This window comes from Mytilus galloprovincialis, chromosome 12 (genome assembly GCF_965363235.1).
Source record: "Mytilus galloprovincialis chromosome 12, xbMytGall1.hap1.1, whole genome shotgun sequence".
In the NCBI taxonomy this organism is placed as follows: domain Eukaryota; kingdom Metazoa; phylum Mollusca; class Bivalvia; order Mytilida; family Mytilidae; genus Mytilus; species Mytilus galloprovincialis.
Genome location: NC_134849.1, coordinates 40,382,577 through 40,406,593, shown reverse-complemented (window position 1 = coordinate 40,406,593; position 24,017 = coordinate 40,382,577). Strand labels below are relative to the sequence as shown.

General features: G+C 30.4%; 1 protein-coding gene across 1 annotated transcript in view; it reads left to right on the top strand.

Moving 5' to 3' along the window:
• The window catches only part of LOC143053663 (fibroblast growth factor receptor 2-like), a 30,671-nt gene extending 21,569 nt beyond the window's left edge, over positions 1-9,102 (top strand). Inside the window, exons 7-8 of the mRNA XM_076226452.1 lie at positions 966-1,078; positions 9,095-9,102. Coding sequence (XP_076082567.1) covers positions 966-1,078; positions 9,095-9,102 — 121 coding nt within the window. The remainder of the gene's footprint in view (positions 1-965; positions 1,079-9,094) is intronic.
• The last annotated feature ends 14,915 nt before the right edge of the window (positions 9,103-24,017 follow it).

The following is a 24,017-nucleotide window of genomic DNA, read 5'->3' as shown; positions in this document are numbered from 1 at the left end:
TTCTTGTTTTTAGCTCACCTGGCCTGAAGGTCCAAGTGAGCTTTTCTCATCACTTGGCGTCCGTCATCCATCGTCGTTAACTTTTATAAAAATCTTCTCCTCTGAAACTACTGGGCCAAATTTAACCAAACATGGCCAAAACATTATTAGAGTATCTAGTTTAAAAATTGTGTCCAGTGACCCGGCCAACCAACCAAGATGGCCGCCAGGGCTAAATATAGAACATAGGGGTAAAATGCAGCTTTTGGCTTATAACTCAAAAACCAAAGCATTTAGAACAAATCTGACATGAGTGAAATTGTTTATCAGGTCAAGATCTATCTGCCCTAAAATTTTTAGATGAATCGGACAACCTTTTGTTGGGTTGCTACCCCTGAATTTTGCTGTTTTTGGTTATTATCTTGAATATTATCATGATTATAATAGATAGAGATAAACTAAACAGCAATAATGTTCAGCAAAGTAAGTTTTACAAATAAGTCAACATAACCGAAATGGTCAGTTGACCCCTTTAGGAGTTATTGCCCTTTATAGTCAATATTTAACCATTTTTCATAAATCTTAGTTATCACCAAAACACAATTTTGTCATGTCCTTGAATATTCACATAGACAAAAGTGAGCGACACAGGCTCTTTAGAGCCTCTGGTTTTATATAGATTAGAACGTTGGTTTTCCCGTTTGAATGGTTTTACTCTAGTAATTTTGGGGCCCTTTATAGCTTGTTGTTCAGTGTGAGCCAAGGCTCTGTGTTAAGGCCGTACATTGACATATAATGGTTTACTTTTATAAATTGTCATTTGGATGGAGAGTTGTCTCATTGGCACTCATACCATATCTTCTTATATCTAAGAAAATGTGTACAACTATTAGAATTTTATTTAGTTATATATATATATGGTTACATCAATCAGTATCTCAATATCTAAATGAATATGAGATGAAATAATTTATTTATTGTTATAGGTTATCACTTGGTGAACCTCTTGGGGAAGGAGCATTTGGTAAAGTTTTTAAAGCAGAAACTGTTGGTTTAAATAAAGCTCCAACAACTGCCATAACAGTCAAGATGTTGAAGGGTAAAATTTACTTATATATTTTAGATCAAAAATCAAATAGTATTAATGAAAACTGGATTTATGCTTAGGTTTTCTTTTTTTTATTAGACAAGCATAAAATTTTGGGAAATAAGAATTGAATTTTTTCCATCTTTTTTATCTTTATTGAAAAATTTGCATTGTTATGGCCCTGCAACGAATATGGCCCGCAACAAAGATGTCGGTGCCATATAGTTTTACCCATGTCCGTAATTCGTTCATTCCTTAATTCTGTCATTCCGACATTCCATCATTCTGTCATTCCCTAATTCCACAACTAGGAATTGTTAAGTTTCAGTTTTGTTCCGCTTGGCTCATTTTTGCTATAATTATGGGCTTTGAACTTTGATAATTTTTTGAAAATCACAGTTAAAAGGATGAATTGTTTGAGTATAAAGGACAAGATTATAAATATCCAATTAATGTTCTGATTCAAACAATAAAATAATTACAAATCAATTAATGTCATTAGTGCTGTAATGAATTGTTAAAATCTCAATACTTTTATTTTTTGTTTGATGATTCTAGCTGTTAATCTGGATTATCCCACCTCAATCAACAGGCCTTGAAGTAATAAATATTTGAGTCAGTTTTTTGTACTTAAACAAATAAAAACCAATCAAAATGCTGGATTTTATGTTTTGAGCAAGATTTTTGTGCTCCGAGCACTGAGCAAAGTTTTATGACTTCAACCCCAGGTCTAATGAATGTCAAAACAAATCAGTGACAGGTTGACCTTGTTTCTAATTAAATTTGTTCAGGTTACAATTATGTGATAATCATGTTTTCAATCATAATTTCTTGAAAGGTTTTAAACAGTTGTTTAAAAGTTGAAAAGTTACAAAGTAAAAACGTATTTATAAAAATAAACTTCTCATAGAATAAATCATCACTTTACAATATTATGTCACATGACTGACCAACATGACTTGTGATCACCTGATATATTATATGGTTTATCTTTTCAAAATGAGTGTTGTTTATTCAATTTTCATACACTTTTCTTCAACTCTTTATGATGAACACATACAAAACAATAAGTTATGACAACAAGGAACATAACTCTAGGCTGATTTAACCAATAACAAAAGCTTTATTGTGTCTTCAATATTAAGACAATTGGCAAATTTCCGGATTGCAAAACATATTGACAAATTTACACGAAAAACGTAACAACAAAGATATAAAATGTATTTTATTTGAATAAAACATGACAAATCAAGAATATTAATATTATAACACATAAAAAACAATCAAGGTTTGAGCAAAAAAAATCCTTACTTTTCACTTCAATTGGAAATTTCTTGGTCCAATTTTGGACCTGAAAAAAAACTAAGAAAATATTTGTAGTCATGTATAACACACAGGGTATAAATGTAAATGTGTTTGTTATACATACCAAAAGACAGTACTCCTTATTACATAAACATGAATAGTTTGTAGGATCGATTAAAACCCATTTTAATGTCCCATTTATTATGCCCCATTTTGGTGCATTATGTTTTCTGTTCTGTGCGTCCATTCATTCGTTCTTTTGTCTGTCCATTTGTTCATCTGTCCATCCATTGGTTCGTTCTTCCGTCCGTTTGTCCTTCCGTCTGTCTGTCCCGCTTCAGGTTAAAGGATCGGTTAAAGTTTTTGGTAGAGGTAGTTTTTGATGAAGTTGAAGTCCAATCAACTTGAAACTTAGGGCTCATGTTTTCTATTTTATAATCTTTGTAATTTTTATGCCAAACTAGAAATTTTCCCCCATTTTCAAAGTCCACTGAACATAGAAAATGATAGTGTGGATGGGCTATTCATGTACTGGGGACACATTCTTGTTAGCTATAACCATTTGAGCTTATGTTATCACTAATGACTTGGCGTCCATCATCATCTGTTGTTAACTATTTTAAAAAAACCTTCTCTGAAACTACTGGGCCAAAGATTTCAAACTTTAACAAAAAAAAATTTCCTTAATTATCTGGTATCTTGCTTATAAATTGTATCCGAAGTTTTGATCCATCGACAAACATGGCTGCCATTGTTGGGTTCCTGCCACTAAATTGGTTATTTTAAGGATTTTTTTTAGTTTTTGTATGAAATTGATTAAAGATAAAGATAAACTGTAAACAGCAAAAAATGTTCAGCAAAGTAACATCTTCAAAAATGTTTTTTATGACAAAAATTGTCAATTGACCCGTTACGGAGTTATTGACCTTTAAGGAAAATTACACAAGTTGTTTTATTTTTTTTTTAACTTTATAAATCTTCGCAAATGAATTTAGTATAAATTTGTATTTTATTTCCTTGTACTTCAAGAAACAAAGACACTTTGGTTAAAATGGAACAAATGGGTAAAATGCATTTATTTGCTTTTAATGAAAATATGACAGATACAATGAACATTGTATTGGCATTTGTAAGCCTCTTATTATTAAATATAAATTGAAAAGCAAAAACAGTCATTGATGAAAGATTTAAGCAAAAAAACAAACTTGTGATCAATGCAAGCTCTGCTTGTTCTATTGGGGATCCAAGGCAGTGGCGTAGCCAGGGTTGAAATGATGTGGATGTTTTGCCGAGTCGAGTGAGCCGAAAAATGTTTTGGACCTTTTTGTGCAGAAAATATTTTTTATTTAAGCATATGTACTCCCCCAGAATCCGACACTAGTTAGATTTTTGTTTAAATTCAAAATACCCACCAATTCATATATTTATATTTTTAACCAAATTTTATTGTTTTCTTGAAACTACCATAATTCAATTCATAAATATTTGATGTAAAGTTTCCCCCCCAATCTTCTATTTGACATTTCAAAAACCGTTTAAACGGACTCCATTACAGCGGATCTTCTGTATAATTTAGGAACTTCTGAGTATAGGAACTGAAGTGCTTCTCTTTCCAGGAATTTGAGTCTACAACCTTGGATTTTTTATTACTGAGCTAAACGCATGCAGGAGACATATCGTCCGGTATTGTTAGCACTCTCATGTGTACAATTCATGTCAGATTAAGTGAAACTCATATCATAAGCAATGTCTTTGACAATTTTGAAAATAATTCGTAATCAAATATTTTTAACAAGTAATGTCCCTTTGAAATATAAATTGTAATGGAAATCCCATTTCATTTGCTGTGAAGCTTTTATTTCTTTTTAGATATTAAAAATAAAAAAGAAAAAGAAATACAATTTTTTTTTAGTTATTCCCTTGTTCCTTGGCCTTTGATAGATAAAATATGACATGTAATGTGCATGGCGGGGAATATTGGATCTTTGTTCTTTACTGAATAAAAATAAAATTATTATTTGAACCTAAATAGAAACGGGAATTCATAAGCCTAGGACTTATCACGATCTATTACAAAGTGATTTGTTTTATCACGTCGTTTACAATGTCGCAAGAAACGATATCAGGATATGGTGTTTTAGTTGTTAGTTACTATAGTCAAATGAGAAGCCATCCCTCCACTAGGTTCAATTTCAGATGAAACATGTCCACGGGTCTGCGTATCAGTCCTCTCCGCTTGCCTTAGCTGATGACATAGACTATTTATACGAAGAAAAGTTAACTTGAAACACTATTCTGCGATTCATGTATCAAACTAAATTATCCTAAATGAAAGACCAGGCATACTGCTTCGAAAATGACTGGATGTTATCCTCATATCCTCAGCCTTGTTACATTTTGATACTTCCGAGTTAAACTGCTGTTTTTTTTATTTTTGTTTTGTCAAAATGATGTGGATGCTTTAACATATTTTGAATATGCTTTGAATACAGAGATTGGAAAAATTACAAAATCAAATATCCACGATTATGCAAGTTTTAAGCAATCCATGAAAATGAATGAATCCACAGTATTCTTTGAATGTGACCAATGGTTTTATCCATTAATAATTGTCAATATTATTTAAATATTTTAGAGGATGCAACCGATAGGGAATTGACAGATTTAATGCAAGAAATGGAAGTGATGAAATTAATAGGATGCCATGAAAATATTATTAATTTCCTGGGATGTTGTACACAAAATGGTAAGTGGTGTACTTTAAGGGTTAAAAACGATCTTGGTCCAATGGGCAGCACTTGTTGTCTGTCGTCCATATTAAATGTCCGTTAACTTTTAAAAAATCTTCTCCTCGAAATTACACAGGACCCATGCTCTGAGAAAACCATCAACTGCCCCCTGTCTGATTTGCTCCAAATGGTTTAGTTTCAGAGATATATACAAAAATCTGCATTTTACCCCTATGTTCCATTTTTATTCATGTGGGCCATGAGGGTTGGAAGGTGGGGTCATCTGATACATTTTTTAAAGAAAAAACATATTAATTATTATGGTCAAGTATGGTTAAATGTGTCTCAGTAGTTTCATAGAAAGAAGATTACCCACACATGTCAGATTTGCTCTAGGTGTAATACCACCATTGATTTTTCCCTATTAAAATTGAAAAAGGAAATGGGGAATGTGTCAAAGCGACAACAACTTGACCATAGTCTTTGTTAAATTTGCACTTTTAGAAAAAATGTGCAGAATTTATCTTTGTTACAAATAAAGATATACTTGGCATGAGTAAAGTTTTATCCTGTCCAGTACTATAGAAAAAATTTAACATAACATTTGATTGCATACAAGAAAATAACCATCACTGGAACTTAACCAATCAAAGGAGTAGGAGCAATAAGGCCCTTATTCGGCCCAAAAATTACTGTAAATTAAAAAGTTATCATACATATAGTAGATAAGATGCACACAGATATACAGATTATGTGACGTCATTTAAATATATTGGTAGATAAGGTGTACATCGTAGTTACAAAGCGAGTTAAAGTGGCTGTGAATCGAAATATATATATATATTATTGTGGAAATTCCAATACGTCACAAAGCAAAGTGGCGATTGTTTACATCAATGTTGACAATGAGTTGACAATGAGATGATGTGTTGAAACACGAAAAGGAAAATATCTCTTGAATGTGAATAAAATGCATGCAAACGTAAGTGAATCTATATATCAGATATTTTATTTAGTATAAAAGAATGCAGTATTATTCGATTTTGTTTTATAAAGAATATCAATTGTGGTAAATATAAATAATGTGTGTTGCATGAATTTAATATTTGAAATTTCAATATTTTCACAACCATAAAAGAAATTGTGTTTATTTAAATATTATGGAATCTAAAATCTGAACAAGAATTTGTGTATTAATATTCATGTCACGTGATAAGATAGGCACGATAGTAGATAAGGTGCACACAGATATACAGATTATGTGACGTCATTTAAATATATTGGCAGATAAGGTGTACATCGTAGTTACAAAGCGAGTTAAAGTGGCTGTGAATCGAAATATATATATATATTATTGTGGAAATTCCAATACGTCACAAAGCAATATGGCGATTGTTTACATCAATGTTGACAATGAGTTGACAATGAGATGATGTGTTGAAACACGAAAAGGAAAATATCTCTCGAATGTGAATAAACTGCATGCAAACGTAAGTGAATCTATATATCAGATATTTTATTTAGTATAAAAGAATGCAGTATTATTCGATTTTGTTTTGTAAAGAATATCAATTGTGGTAAATGTAAATAATGTGTGTTGCATGAGTTTAATATTTGAAACTTCAATATTTTCACAACCATAAAAGAAAATGGTGTTTATTTAAATATTATGGAATTATACATTTGAACAAGAATTTGTGTATTAATATTCATGTCACGTGATTAGATAGGTACATGGTAGATTAGGTCCACACAGATATACAGATTATGTGACATTATTTATATATATTAGTAGATAAGGTGTACATCGTAGTTACAAAGCGAGTTAAAGTGGCTGTTATTCGAAAATATATATATTGTTGTGGAAATTCCAATACGTCACAAAGCAATATGGCGATTGTTTACATAATAATAATAAAATTCTTTATTTAACGAAGGTAACACATTTAACAATTACATGTTAATCTTCAAAAACTATCAATACAAATAAAAAACGTACAAAAATACATACAATATAAAATACATAATACAGTTGAATAAGCACATATGCATTCAGTAGAAGAAGAAAAAGAAATACATTAGTTTCATGCATCTTTATTCTGTTCAGTTAGAAAATAGTTTGAACAGTTGGTCATAAATGTATCTAAATTATCTATTTCTTTAATATTATTTGGTAAATTATTCCAGGTAATAAGACCAGAATATTTAAATGTTCTTTTCAAAAAATCAGAATTAGGTCTTGGTAAATGAAGAAGTGGCATGTTCACGTCCTTAATATATGCATATTTATTTGCCACTTGACTTTTAAGAAGCCATCCTTTAACATATTTGGTCGGGTTCTTGTCTCTTTGACATATTCCCCATTTCCATTTTCAATTTTATCATCAACTAAAAAGTAAAACAAGACAAAGAAAATTTGCCTGTCTGTAATTGTAGGAACTTAATTTCACACAGTGGCAATTTTCACAAATAAATTTATATTCTCGCTCTATCATTTACCGAAATTGACGAAATACCTATTTGCTGTGACGATGTTTGATATTATACAAACTAAAGGCATGTAGAACAAAATCAGAAAACTTTTCCAAAGCCCGAAGTTTTTTTATTGTTTTTATTTTTCTTCTTCAAAAGTTTGACAATGGAATTTGATACACAAATCCGAACATTTGAGTTTAATAAAGCATATTACACATAGAGTTTGTTCTAGAACGGTAGCCTGTCGTGAATTTAAAAGTGATGCAAAAGACGTCACACTTCTTCTGATGTCAATCGAAGTAAAACCGTTAAATATTTTAAACTAAACACTGGTGTTGTCACCATAACTAATTATGGTTTATTTCATACAACACAAACGATTTAAAATGGGCCGTGGCATTTTTGAGAAATAACTTTAAGGCCAAAATATTGGCCATGTGGCACAGATTTTCTGAATACCATTAAAGTCAATGAGGCTATCAGTTTTTACAAATACTAATAAATTGCAATTAACACCAATTAAAAGACTGATCAAATATAAAAAAAAAACACAAATACAGTAAAAACATTCGACACTTGAGAGTGATAAATGAACGAAGCAGACATACTGTGGTGTCATCACACGAGCAATCATATACAGGTACCATGCAGAATAGCGTGACGTTATCAATTGTTGTCAGGGTTGCCATGGCGCTGTTTGATAAAGTTCGAAGCCAGGCCGATTCTTAGCAGTCAAAGGTAAAACGTTTTTCAATGCCATGGCAGTCAAAGGGTCAATACTCTATGATAAAACCACAAAAACGTAAAACGCTTCAAATTCTACAAACTGGCATGTAGACTCCTGCTGTCCTTTTGTAGCTAAGTACAAAAAATGTACAAGGAGAAGACATCATATCTAAGTTTTATTTATCCGGTTGGGAACAAACCCTCTATATGGTGTTTATACCTGTATAGAGGGATAAAATTATTGCTGGTGCTGGAAAAATATAAAATATGTTGTTTTTGTGAAGTCATGAAAGGCTATTTTATTTCTTGCCTTGATCCCTTTCTGCGACAGGAAAGTGTCACAGCAAGAATAAGCTTTTGGGTCGATCTGGCCCCACGTAGATCCGGCCCAAGTCAATCCGGCCCAACGTCGATCCATCCCATATGTAAAATGGATCCGGCCCCAATAAAAAATATATTTATCATGTATATAAGAAATAAAAATAAAGATATGTATTAATTGTAATTCATAACTTTTTATGATTTTTATTATAATGTCAATAAATGTAAAAGGTGTATGGTAAAAAAATAAAAAAGACCTTTGAAAAATATCTATTTTAGATGAGTTGATTATGTTTTTATTGCAAGTTTTCTAGATTATTGGGTATATTCATATTATAACGTATATAAAAGAACTCAAACATCAACATTAATCAGCAGTAAGGCCCTGGGTTCGTTCTCCTTACTTTTATCAAGGACGCATAATACTAAAATATTAATATTATGGGTATTTAAGTTAAATAAACCTTTTCAGATATTTAAATGGTATAAATTCTCGAAATTCACGAAAACACATGAAAATAATTAAAAGTTAATGGCTTGTTTTGGAGCATTAATAGGTCATAATAATATTTCTCACTGATTGTTGTTATAATTGCCTTTGATACATTAATAATTGGAATAATCCGAATGAAACAACTGGATTATTCGGGTTAATCTTAATCAAATTGGTTACGCTTCTGCGCATGTGCACCATTAGGAAATTTAGTTGTGCATCCGAAAGTTTCAAAATAATGATATCATTTATTCATACAATCCATCTCGTGTTAAATTCAAGTATGTACGTGGAGAGTATGACTTCAAATCAATTATGCTTGAACAAAAATATATGGATTTAGTCATGTTAGTTGTTCTGTCTGTGTTCAGATCTTTAACGCAATCAAATCATATTCCAGTTTTGGACATGTGTTTTTTAAAACGAAGGTTAAAATATTTTATGTCAAAGAGAAGATGTGGTATGATTGCCAATGAGACTACTCTCCACAAGAGATCAAATGACACAGAAGTTAACAACTATAGGGCACAGTATGGCCATCAACAATTAGCAAAGCCCATACCGTATAGTCAGCTATAAAAGGCCCCGAAATGACATTGTAAAACAATTCAAACGAGAGATCTAACAGTCCAATCTATCAAAAACAAATATGTAACACATAAACAAAGGACAACCACTGAATGACCGACTCCTGACTAGGGACAGGAACATACATACAGAATGTTGCGGGGTGAGACATAAGAGGTGTGTTCATATTTTTTTTTTATTTAAGCGTTCATCCTGAGATTGCGGTACCTTTTTGGTCACTATTTATGTGTTGCGTCTAAATATGAATTGTAACACTTTATAGTGACTGAACAGGTTGATTTAACTTCCTCAAGAAACAGAAAAAGAAGACGAATTCAATGGAACAGCTCTAGACTATTTAACATGCAAGCTGATTATAGATAGATTTATAAGGATAGTAACGTAAGTTATCAATAGATTGAATAATAATGGGGATAACCAACATTTTTATGCCGCAGCCTTAGCTATGGATGTTATAGTTTGACTCGACCAAATGTTTGAAACTTATACACAATGCTTATTACGCAAAACACGGATCAAGTTTGAATTTTAGTGGCATAACTTTAACCTTTCTAGAGAAAATGTATAGTACTATCAAACACTTATCAAAGCTGGTATATAGACCTGTTACATCCCTGAATAAGTAAACATTAAATAACTAAAGAGCATTACAAATAGTATCAACAGGTCAAATAAACAAGAAAGTACGATTTGAGAGTACTCTTAGTTACTGAAAAGCCAAAAACAATTAATTAAAAAAAAATCATGCATCAGAGACTAAAATCAACTTAAACAAATCCCAGAGATTTAGTATTTCAACGTCATGAACAGTCAAAGAAGACATGACTTCTGCAATGCCAAAAATAAATGTATGCTTGTTAACATATTGAAAAATTGCTGAATTTTTCGTCGTTTTCTTTCTCAAACTTAAGTTTCCCTCAACCTAACGTTATAAAACTTCTACACAATTCTTATTGCAACAAAATACAGATGAAATTCAAATTTTGATGGTGTTACTATTACTTTTCTAGAGTTATGCCCCTTTACAAATGAAAAAATTACTGAATTTCTTAGTTGGTCTATCTTTTGAAACATGCTTGGTATAATTGGTTTTTATTGTGTAGAAAGATAGTACTATTATGTTAGATGGTCTATCTTTTGAAACATGCTTGGTATAATTGGTTTTTATTGTGTAAAAAGATAGTACTATGATGTTAGATGGTCTATCTAATGAAACATGCTTGGTATAATTGGTTTTTATTGTGTAGAAAGATAGTGCTATGATGTTAGATCGTCTATCTAATGAAACATGCTTGGTATAATTGGTTTTTATTGTGTAGAAAGATAGTACTATGATATTAGTTGGTCTATCTTTTGAAACATGCTTGGTATAATTGGTTTTTATTGTGAAGAAAGATAGTACTATTATGTTAGATGGTCTATCTAATGAAACATGCTTGGTATAATTGGTTTTTATTGTGTAGAAAGATAGTACTATTATGTTAGATGGTCTATCTAATGAAACATGCTTGGTATAATTGGTTTTTATTGTGTAGAAAGATAGTACTATGATGTTAGATGGTCTATTTAATGAAACATGCTTGGTATAATTGGTTTTTATTGTGTAGAAAGATAGTACTATGATGTTAGATGGTGTATCTAATGAAACATGCTTGGTATAATTGGTTATTATTGTGTAGAAAGATAGTACTATGATGTTAGATGGTCTATTTAATGAAACATGCTTGGTATAATTGGTTTTTAGTTTGTAGAAAGATAGTACTATGATGTTAGATGGTCTATCTAATGAAACATGCTTGGTATAATTGGGTTTTATTGTGTAGAAAGATAGTACTATGATGTTAGATGGTCTATCTAATGAAACATGATTGGTATAATTGGTTTTTATTGTGTAGAAAGATAGTACTATGATGTTAGATGGTCTATCTAATGAAACATGCTTGGTATAATTGGTTTTTATTGTGTAAAAAGATAGTACTATGATGTTATATGGTCTATCTAATGAAACATGCTTGGTATAATTGGTTTTTATTACGACATAAGATAGTACTATGATGTAAGATGGTCTTTCTAATGAAACATGCTTGGTATAATTGGTTTTTATTGTGTAGCAAGATAGTACTATAATGTTAGATGGTCAATCTAATGAAACATGCTTGGTATAATTGGTTTTTATTGTGTAGAAAGATAGTACTATGATGTTAGATGGTCTATCTAATGAAACATGCTTGGTATAATTGGTTTTTATTGTGTAGAAAGATAGTACTATGATGTTAGATGGTCTATCTAATGAAACATGCTTGGTATAATTGGTTTTTATTGTGTAGAAAGATAGTACTATGATGTTAGATGGTCTATCTAATGAAACATGCTTGGTATAATTGGTTTTTATTGTGTAGAAAGATAGTACTATGATGTTAGATGGTCTATCTAATGAAACATTCTTGGTATAATTGGTTTTTATTTTGTAGAAAGATAGTACTATGATGTTAGATGGTCTATCTAATGAAACATGCTTGGTATAATTGGTTTTTATTGCGACATAAGATAGTACTATGATGTTAGATTGTCTATCTAATGAAACATGCTTGATATAATTGGTTTTTATTGTGTAGAAAGATAGTACTATGATGTTAGATGGTCTATTTAATGAAACATGCTTGGTATAATTGGATTTTATTGTGAAGAAAGATAGTACTATGATGTTAGATGGTCTATCTCATGAAACATGCTTGGTATAATTGGTTTTTATTGTGTAGAAAGATAGTACTATGATGTTAGATGGTCTCACTAATGAAACATGCTTGGTATAATTGGTTTTTATTGTGTAGAAAGATAGTAATATGATGTTAGATGGTCTATCTAATGAAACATGCTTGGTATAATTGGTTTTTATTTTGTAGAAAGATAGTACTATGATGTTAGATGGTCTATCTAATGAAACATGCTTGGTATAATTGGTTTTTATTGCGACATAAGATACTACTATGATGTTAGATGGTCTATCTAATGAAACATGCTTGGTATAATTGGTTTTTATTTTGTAAAAAGATAGTACTATGATGTTAGATGGTCTATCTAATGAAACATGCTTGGTATAATTGGTTTTTATTGTGTAGTAAGATAGTACTATGATGTTAGATGGTCTATCTAATGAAACATGCTTGGTATAATTGGTTTTTATTGCGTAGAAAGATAGTACTATGATGTTAGATGGTCTATCTAATGAAACATGCTTGGTATAGTTGGTTTTTATTGTGTAAAAAGATAGTACTATGATGTTAGATGGTCTATCTAATGAAACATGCTTGGTATAATCATGATAATTGGTTTTTATTGTGTAGAAAGATAGTACTATGATGTTAGATGGTCTATCTAATGAAACATGTTTGGTATAATTGGTTTTAATTGTGTAGAAAGATAGTACTATGATGTTAGATGGTCTATCTAATGAAACATGCTTGGTATAATTTGTTTTTGTTGTGTAGAAAGATAGTACTATGATGTTAGATGGTCTATCTAATGGAACATGCTTGGTATAATTGGTTTTTATTGCGTAGAAAGATAGTACTATGATGTTTGATGGTCTATCTAATGAAAGATGCTTGGTATAATTGGTTTTTATTGCGTAGAAAGATAGTACTATGATGTTAGATGGTCTATCTAATGAAACATGCTTGGTATAGTTGGTTTTTATTGCGTAGAAAAATAGTACTATGATGTTAGATGGTCTATCTAATGAAACATGCTTGGTATAATTGGTTTTTATTGCGACATAAGATAGTATTATGATGTTAGATGGTCTATCTAATGAAACATGCTTGGTATAATTGGTTTTTATTGTGAAGAAAGATAGCACTATGATGTTAGATGGTCTATCTTATGGAACATGCTTGGTATAATTGATTTTTATTTTGTAGAAAGATACTACTATGATGTAAGACGGTGTATCTAATGAAACATGCTTGGTATAATTGGTTTTTATTGTGTAGAAAGATAGTACTATGATGTTAGATGGTCTATCTAATGAAACATGCTTGGTATAATTGGTTTTTATTGTGTAGAAATATAGTACTATGATGTTAGATGGTCTATCTCATGAAACATGCTTGGTATAATTAGTTTTTATTGCGTAGAAAGATAGTACTATGATGTTAGATGGTCTATCTAATGAAACATGCTTGGTATAATTGGTTTTTATTGCGACATAAGATAGTACTATGATGTTAGATGGTCTATCTAATGAAACATGCTTGGTATAAATGGTTTTTATTGTGTAGAAAGATAGTACTATGATGTTAGATGGTCTATCTAATGAAACATGCTTGGTATAATTGGTTTTTATTGTGAAGAAAGATAGTACTATGATGTTAGATGGTGTATCTAATGAAACATGCTTGGTATAATTGGTTTTTATTGTGTAGTAAGATAGTACTATGATGTTAGATGGTCTATCTAATGAAACATGCTTGGTATAATTGGTCTTCATTGTGTAGTAATATAGTACTATGATATTAGATGGTCTATCTAATGAAACATGTTTGGTATAATTGGTTTTTATTGTGTAGTAAGATAGTACTATGATGTTAGATGGTCTATCTAATGAAACATGCTTGGTATAATTGGTTTTTATTGCGTAGAAAGATAGTACTATGATGTTAGATGGTGTATCTAATGAAACATGCTTGGTATAATTGGTTTTTATTGCGTAGAAAGATAGTACTATGATGTTAGATGTTCTATCTAATGAAACATGCTTGGTATAGTTGGTTTGTATTGTGTAGAAAGATAGTACTATGATGTTAGATGGTCTATCTAATGAAACATGCTTGGTATAATTGGTTTTTATTGTGTAGAAAGATAGTACTATGATGTTAGATGGTCTATCTAATGAAACATGTTTGGTATAATTGGTTTTAATTGTGTAGAAAGATAGTACTATGATGTTAGATGGTCTATCTAATGAAACATGCTTGGTATAATTGGTTTTTATTGTGTAGAAAGATTGTACTATGATGTTAGATGGTCTATCTAATGAAACATGCTTGGTATAATTGGTTTTTATTGTGAAGAAAGATAGTACTCTGATGTTAGAAGGTCTATCTAATGAAACATGCTTGGTATAATTGGTTTTTATTGCGTAGAAAGATAGTACTATGATGTTAGATGGTCTATCTAATGAAACATGCTTGGTATAATTGGTTTTTATTGCGTAGAAAGATAGTACTATGATGTTAGATGGTCTATCTAATGAAACATGCTTGGTATAATTGGTTTTTATTGCGACATAAGATAGTACTATGATGTTAGATGGTCTATCTAATGAAACATGCTTGGTATAATTGGTTTTTATTGTGTAGAAAGATAGTACTTAGATGTTATATGGTCTATCTAATGAAACATGCTTGGTATAATTGGTTTTTATTGTGAAGAAAGATAGTACTATGATGTTAGATGGTGTATCTAATGAAACATGCTTGGTATAATTGGTTTTTATTGTGTAGAAAGATAGTACTTTGATGTTTGATGGTCTATCTAATGAAACATGCTTGGTATAATTGGTTTTTATTGTGTAGAAAGATAGTACTATGATGTTAGATGGTGTATCTAATGAAACATGCTTGGTATAGTTGGTTTTTATTGTGTAGTAAGATAGTACTATGATGTTAGATGGTCTATCTAATGAAGCATGCTTGGTATAGTTGGTTTTTATTGTGTAGAAAGATAGTACTATGATGTTAGATGGTCTATCTAATGAAACATGCTTGGTATAATTGGTTTTTATTGTGTAGAAAGATAGTACTATGATGTTAGATGGTCTATCTAATGAAACATGCTTGGTATAATTGGTTTTTATTGTGTAGAAAGATAGTACTATGATGTTAGATGGTCTATCTAATGAAACATGCTTGTAACATGCTTGGTATAATTGGTTTTTATTGTGTAGAAAGATAGTACTATGATGTTAGATGGTCTATCTAATGAAACATGCTTGGTATAATTGGTTTTTATTGTGTAGAAAGATAGTACTATGATGTTAGATGGTCTATCTAATGAAACATGCTTGGTATAATTGGTTTTTATTGTGAAGAAAGATAGTACTCTGATGTTAGAAGGTCTGTCTAATGAAACATGCTTGGTATAATTGGTTTTTATTGCGTAGAAAGATAGTACTATGATGTTAGATGGTCTATCTAATGAAACATGCTTGGTATAATTGGTTTTTATTGCGTAGAAAGATAGTACTATGATGTTAGATGGTCTATCTAATGAAACATGCTTGGTATAATTGGTTTTTATTGTGAAGAAAAATAGTACTATGATGTTAGATGGTCTATCTAATGAAACATGCTTGGTATAATTGGTTTTTATTGTGTAGAAAGATAGTACTATGATGTTAGATGGTCTATCTAATGAAACATGCTTGGTATAATTGGTTTTTATTGTGAAGAAAGATAGTACTCTGATGTTAGAAGGTCTGTCTAATGAAACATGCTTGGTATAATTGGTTTTTATTGCGACATAAGATAGTACTATGATGTTAGATGGTCTATCTAATGAAACATGCTTGGTATAATTGGTTTTTATTGTGTAGAAAGATAGTACTTAGATGTTATATGGTCTATCTAATGAAACATGCTTGGTATAATTGGTTTTTATTGTGAAGAAAGATAGTACTATGATGTTAGATGGTGTATCTAATGAAACATGCTTGGTATAATTGGTTTTTATTGTGTAGAAAGATAGTACTTTGATGTTTGATGGTCTATCTAATGAAACATGCTTGGTATAATTGGTTTTTATTGTGTAGAAAGATAGTACTATGATGTTAGATGGTGTATCTAATGAAACATGCTTGGTATAGTTGGTTTTTATTGTGTAGTAAGATAGTACTATGATGTTAGATGGTCTATCTAATGAAGCATGCTTGGTATAGTTGGTTTTTATTGTGTAGAAAAATAGTACTATGATGTTAGATGGTCTATCTAATGAAACATGCTTGGTATAATTGGTTTTTATTGTGTAGAAAGATAGTACTATGATGTTAGATGGTCTATCTAATGAAACATGCTTGGTATAATTGGTTTTTATTGTGTAGAAAGATAGTACTATGATGTTAGATGGTCTATCTAATGAAACATGCTTGGTATAATTGGTTTTTATTGTGTAGAAAGATAGTACTATGATGTTAGATGGTCTATCTAATGAAACATGCTTGGTATAATTGATTTTTATTGCGAAGAAAGATAGTACTATGATGTTAGATGGTCTATCTAATGAAACAGGCTTGGTATAATTGGTTTTTATTGCGACATAAGATAGTATTATGATGTTAGATGGTGTATCTAATGAAACATGCTTGGTATAATTGGTTTTTATTGTGTAGAAAGATAGTACTATGATGTTAGATGGTCTATCTTATAGAACATGCTTGGTATAATTGATTTTTATTTTGTAGAAAGATACTACTATGATGTAAGACGGTGTATCTAATGAAACATGCTTGGTATAATTGGTTTTTATTGCGACATAAGATAGTACTATGATGTTAGATGGTCTATCTAATGAAACATGCTTGGTTTAATTGATTTTTATTGCGTAGAAAGATAGTACTATGATGTTAGATGGTCTATATAATGAAACATGCTTGGTATAATTGGTTTTTATTGTGTAGAAAGATAGTACTATGATGTTAGATGGTCTATCTAATGAAACATGCTTGGTATAATTGGTTTTTATTGTGTAGAAAGATAGTACTATGATGTTAGATGGTCTATCTAATGAAACATGTTGGTACAAAGATAGTACTATGATGTTAGATGGTCTATCTAATGAAACATGCTTGGTATAGTTGGTTTTTATTGTGTAGTAAGATAGTACTATGATGTTAGATTGTTAATCTTATGAAACATGCTTGGTATAATTGGTTTTATTGTCTAGTAAGATAGTACTGTGCTGTTAGATTGTCTATCTATTGAAACATGCTTGGTATAATTGGTTTTTATGGTGTAGTAAGATAGTACTATGATGTTAAATGGTCTAACTATTGAAACATGCTTGGTATAATTGGTTTTTATTGTGTAGTAAGATAGTACTATGATGTTAGATGGTCTATCTAATGAAACATGCTTGGTATAATTGGTTTTTATTGTGTAGTAAGATAGTACTATGATGTTAGATTGTTTATCTAATGAAATATGCTTGGTATAATTGGTTTTTATTGTGTAGTAAGATAGTACTATGATGTTAGATGGTCTATCTTATGAAACATGCTTGGTATAATTGGTTTTTATTGTGTAATAAGTAATTACTATGATGTTAGATGATGTTAGATGGTCTATCTTATGAAACATGCTTGGTATAATTGGTTTTTATTGTGTAGTAAGATAGTACCATGATGTTAGATGGTCTATCTAATGAAACATGCTTGATATAATTGATTTTTATGGTATAGTAAGATAGTACTATGATGTTAGATGGTGTATCTAATGAAACATGCTTGGTATAATTGGTTTTTATTGTGTAGTAAGATAGTTCTATGATGTTAGATGGTCTATCTAATGAAACATGCTTGGTATAACTGGGTTTTATGGTGTAGTAAGATAGTACTATGATGTTAGATGGTCTATCTATTGAAACATGTTTGGTATAATTGATTTTTATTGTGTAGTAATATAGTGCTATGATGTTAGATGGTCTATCTTATGAAACATGCTTTGAATAATTGGTTTTTATTGTGTAGTAAGATAGTACTATGATGTTAGATGGTCTATCTATTGAAACATGCTTTGTATAATTTGTTTTTATTGTGTAGTAAGATAGTACGATGATGTTAGATGGTCTATCTTATGAAACATGCTTGGTATAATTGGTTTTTATTGTGTAGTAAGATAGTACTATGATGTTAGATGGTCTATCTAATGAAAGATGCTTGGTATAATTGGTTTTTATTGTGTAGAAAGATAGTACTATGATGTTAGATGGTGTATCTAATGAAACATGCTTGGTATAATTGGTTTTTATTGTGTAGTAAGATAGTACTATGATGTTAGATGGTGTATCTAATGAAACATGCTTGGTATAATTGGTTTTTATTGCGTAGAAAGATAGTACTATGATGTTAGATGGTCTATATAATGAAACATGCTTGGTATAATTGGTTTTTATTGTGTAGAAAGATAGTACTATGATGTTAGATGGTCTATCTAATGAAACATGCTTGGTATAATTGGTTTTTATTGCGTAGAAAGATAGTACTATGATGTTAGATGGTCTATCTAATGAAACATGTTGGTACAAAGATAGTACTATGATGTTAGATGGTGTATCTAATGAAACATGCTTGGTATAATTGGTTTTTATTGTGTAGAAAGATAGTACTATGATGTTATATGGTCTATCTAATGAAACATGCTTGGTATAGTTGGTTTTTATTGTGTAGTAAGATAGTACTATGATGTTAGATTGTTAATCTTATGAAACATGCTTGGTATAATTGGTTTTATTGTCTAGTAAGATAGTACTGTGCTGTTAGATTGTCTATCTATTGAAACATGCTTGGTATAATTGGTTTTTATGGTGTAGTAAGATAGTACTATGATGTTAAATGGTCTAACTATTGAAACATGCTTGGTATAATTGGTTTTTATTGTGTAGTAAGATAGTACTATGATGTTAGATGGTCTATCTAATGAAACATGCTTGGTATAATTGGTTTTTATTGTGTAGTAAGATAGTACTATGATGTTAGATTGTTTATCTAATGAAACATGCTTGGTATAATTGGTTTTTATTGTGTAGTAAGATAGTACTATGATGTTAGATGGTCTATCTTATGAAACATGCTTGGTATAATTGGTTTTTATTGTGTAATAAGTAATTACTATGATGTTAGATGATGTTAGATGGTCTATCTTATGAAACATGCTTGGTATAATTGGTTTTTATTGTGTAGTAAGATAGTACCATGATGTTAGATGGTCTATCTAATGAAACATGCTTGATATAATTGATTTTTATGGTATAGTAAGATAGTACTATGATGTTAGATGGTGTATCTAATGAAACATGCTTGGTATAATTGGTTTTTATTGTGTAGTAAGATAGTTCTATGATGTTAGATGGTCTATCTAATGAAACATGCTTGGTATAACTGGGTTTTATGGTGTAGTAAGATAGTACTATGATGTTAGATGGTCTATCTATTGAAACATGTTTGGTATAATTGATTTTTATTGTGTAGTAATATAGTGCTATGATGTTAGATGGTCTATCTTATGAAACATGCTTTGAATAATTGGTTTTTATTGTGTAGTAAGATAGTACTATGATGTTAGATGGTCTATCTATTGAAACATGCTTTGTATAATTTGTTTTTATTGTGTAGTAAGATAGTACGATGATGTTAGATGGTCTATCTTATGAAACATGCTTGGTATAATTGGTTTTTATTGTGTAGTAAGATAGTACTATGATGTTAGATGGTCTATCTAATGAAAGATGCTTGGTATAATTGGTTTTTATTGTGTAGAAAGATAGTACTATGATGTTAGATGGTGTATCTAATGAAACATGCTTGGTATAATTGGTTTTTATTGTGTAGTAAGATAGTACTATGATGTTAGATGGTCTATCTAATGAAACATGCTTGGTATAATTGGTTTTTATTGCGTAGAAAGATAGTAGTATGATGTAAGATGGTCTATCTAATGAAACATGCTTGGTATAATTGGTTTTTATTGTGTAGAAAGATAGTACTATGATGTTAGATTGTGTATCTAATGAAACATGCATGGTATAATTGGTTTTTATTGTGTAGAAAGATAGTACTATGATGTTAGATGGTCTATCATGTCTATCTAATGAAACATGCTTGGTATAAATGGTTTTTATTGTGTAGTAAGATAGTACTATGATGTTAGATGGTCTATCTAATGAAACATGCTTGGTATAATTGGTTTTTATTGTGTAGAAAGATAGTACTATGATGTTAGATGACCTATCTAATGAAACATGCTTGGTATAATTGGTTTTTATTGTGTAATAAGTAATTACTATGATGTTAGATGATGTTAGATGGTCTATCTTATGAAACATGCTTGGTATAATTTGTTTTTATTGTGTAGTAAGATAGTACGATGATGTTAGATGGTCTATCTTATGAAACATGCTTGGTATAATTGGTTTTTATTGTGTAGTAAGATAGTACTATGATGTTAGATGGTCTATCTAATGAAAGATGCTTGGTATAATTGGTTTTTATTGTGTAGAAAAATAGTACTATGATGTTAGATGGTGTATCTAATGAAACATGCTTGGTATAATTGGTTTTTATTGTGTAGTAAGATAGTACTATGATGTTAGATGGTCTATTTTATTAAACATGCTTGGTATAATTGGTTTTTATTGTGTAGAAAGATAGTACTATGATGTTAGATGGTCTATCTAATGAAACATGCTTGGTATGATTGGTTTTTATTGTGTAGAAAGATAGTACGATGATGTTAGATGGTCTATCTTATGAAACATGCTTGGTATAATTGGTTTTTATTGTGTAGTAAGATAGTACTATGATGTTAGAAGGTCTATCTAATGAAAGATGCTTGGTATAATTGGTTTTTATTGTGTAGAAAGATAGTACTATGATGTTAGATGGTGTATCTAATGAAACATGCTTGGTATAATTGGTTTTTATTGTGTAGTAAGATAGTACTATGATGTTAGATGGTGTATCTAATGAAACATGCTTGGTATAATTGGTTTTTATTGCGTAGAAAGATATTACTATGATGTTAGATGATCTATCTAATGAAACATGCTTGGTATAATTGGTTTTTATTGTGTAGAAAGATAGTACTATGATGTTAGATTGTGTATCTAATGAAACATGCATGGTATAATTGGTTTTTATTGTGTAGAAAGATAGTACTATGATGTTAGATGGTCTATCTAATGAAACATGCTTGGTATAAATGGTTTTTATTGTGTAGTAAGATAGTACTATGATGTTAGATGGTCTATCTAATGAAACATGCTTGGTATAATTGGTTTTTATTGTGTAGAAAGATAGTACTATGATGTTAGATGGTCTATTTACTGAAACATGCTTGGTATAATTGGTTTCTATTGTGTAGAAAGATAGTACTATGATGTTAGATAGTCTATCTAATGAAACATGCTTGGTATAATTGGTTTTTATTGTGTAGTAAGATAGTACTATGATGTTAGTTGGTCTATTTTATGAAACATGCTTGGTATAATTGGTTTTTATTGTGTAGAAAGATAGTACTATGATGTTAGATGGTCTATCTAATGAAACATGCTTGGTATAATTGGTTTTTATTGTGTAGAAAGATAGTACTATGATGTAAGATGGTCTATCTAATGAAACATGCTTGGTATAATTGGTTTTTATTGTGTAGAAATGTCTCTGTCGTGGTCACTACAACAAAAATATAAAATGATAGTGATTTTTACCCCCTGTTAGAAGTCCTAAAGGTTTTTTTTAAGTACAAATGAAAAAGCAAGATAGATCACAGTAGTCAATATAAAAATGAGAAGAAGTGGTATGATTGACAATGAGACAACTCTCCTCAAGAGACCAAATAACACAGAAATTAACAACTATAGGTCACTGTATGGCCTTCAACAATATGTTACACAGGAACAAATGGCAACCACTAAATTACAGGCTCCTGACTAGGGACAGGTACAAACAGAATGTTGGACGTTAAATTAGTTTAAAGGTGCCAATCCTCCCCCTAAGACTACCAAGAGTGCACATGCTAAAATGTCTCACCTGTTTTTACTGAGCATTGATTTTATGTTGATAGTCCTAAATATGAAGTTTAAGGGTGCACATGCTAAAATGTCTCACCTGTTTTTACTGAGCATTGATTTTATGTTGATAGTCCTAAATATGAAGTTTTACTTCGTGTATCACATATATAAGCTTAATTTGATCCAAGAAAATGAGGGCATACTCAGATAAATCAAGCCAGAAATACATTACAACTTACAATCATTCCATACATATCAATCATATTTGACCTATTACTTACAGTAAATATACAAGAAACAGACCAAACCTTGAAAACTTCATATTGACCAATGAAACAAGGTCAAGGTCAGATGAACCCTGCCATACAGACATGTCACCTTACAATCATTCAATGGATCAAATATAGTTGCCCTATGGCATATACTATCTAAGAAACAAACATAACCAGGAAAACTTAACATTGACCAATGATCTGTGAAAATGAGGTCAATATCAGATCACACATTCCAATCAGACATGTACACCTTACAATCATTCCATACATCAAAGTTGACATATTGCTTATAGTTTAAGAATAACAGTCCAAAACACAAAAACTTAACATTGAGTAATGAACTGTACAAAATGAGGTCAAGGTCAAATAAAGCATGCCAAACTAACATGTACATCATAAAATATTTCCTTACATCAAATATAGTTGACGACAGTATCAGAAAGACAGGCCAAAACACAAAAACTTAATTTTAACCACTAAACCATGAAAATGAGGTCAAGGTCAGGTTACTAAAGCATGTACACAGGAAAAAAAGGTGAAAATTTGATTGGTTAACTTCCAGTGATGGTTATTTTCTTATATGCAATGAAATGTTATGTGAAATTTTGTCTGTAGTACTAACCATGTAACCTCAGGTTCCAAAATATTCTATAGAAACACCACATAAAAAAAAGAATGTTCAGTTGAACATTTCAACTTTTGTTACGGGAGTATTCTAACGAAGTTCAGTTTTTTTAGAATTAGAATCATTCATTCATTTCATGAAAATGAGATTTGCTGAAGCTAATACAACTGCATATTAAATTTCATTTACCTACCACTAATGAATCACCATAAACTGACTTAATCACAAACTAATACATGTAAACTAAGTAAACTTTTCAAAGTCAATAGACCATAACCTTAGAGGTGAGGCCAAAAAATCTCCAAGGAAATGAGATGTGCCATTTCTAATACAGCTGCATACCAAATATCATTGATCTACCACTAGCGGTTCCCCATAAACTGACATAATCACAAACTTATACATGTAAACTAAGCAAATGTTTAAAGTTAAAAGACCATGACTGGGAGGGCAAGACAAAGTAATCTTAATGTGTCAATGCTAATTCAATTGCATACCAAATATCATTGACTTAGCACTAGTGGTTCCCTATAAACTGACCTAATCACAAACTAATATATTGTTGATGCCACCTTAGTTGCTGCTGCCACCGACATCAGCAACCACATACCTATGTCTTGCTTTTTAGTCTGTC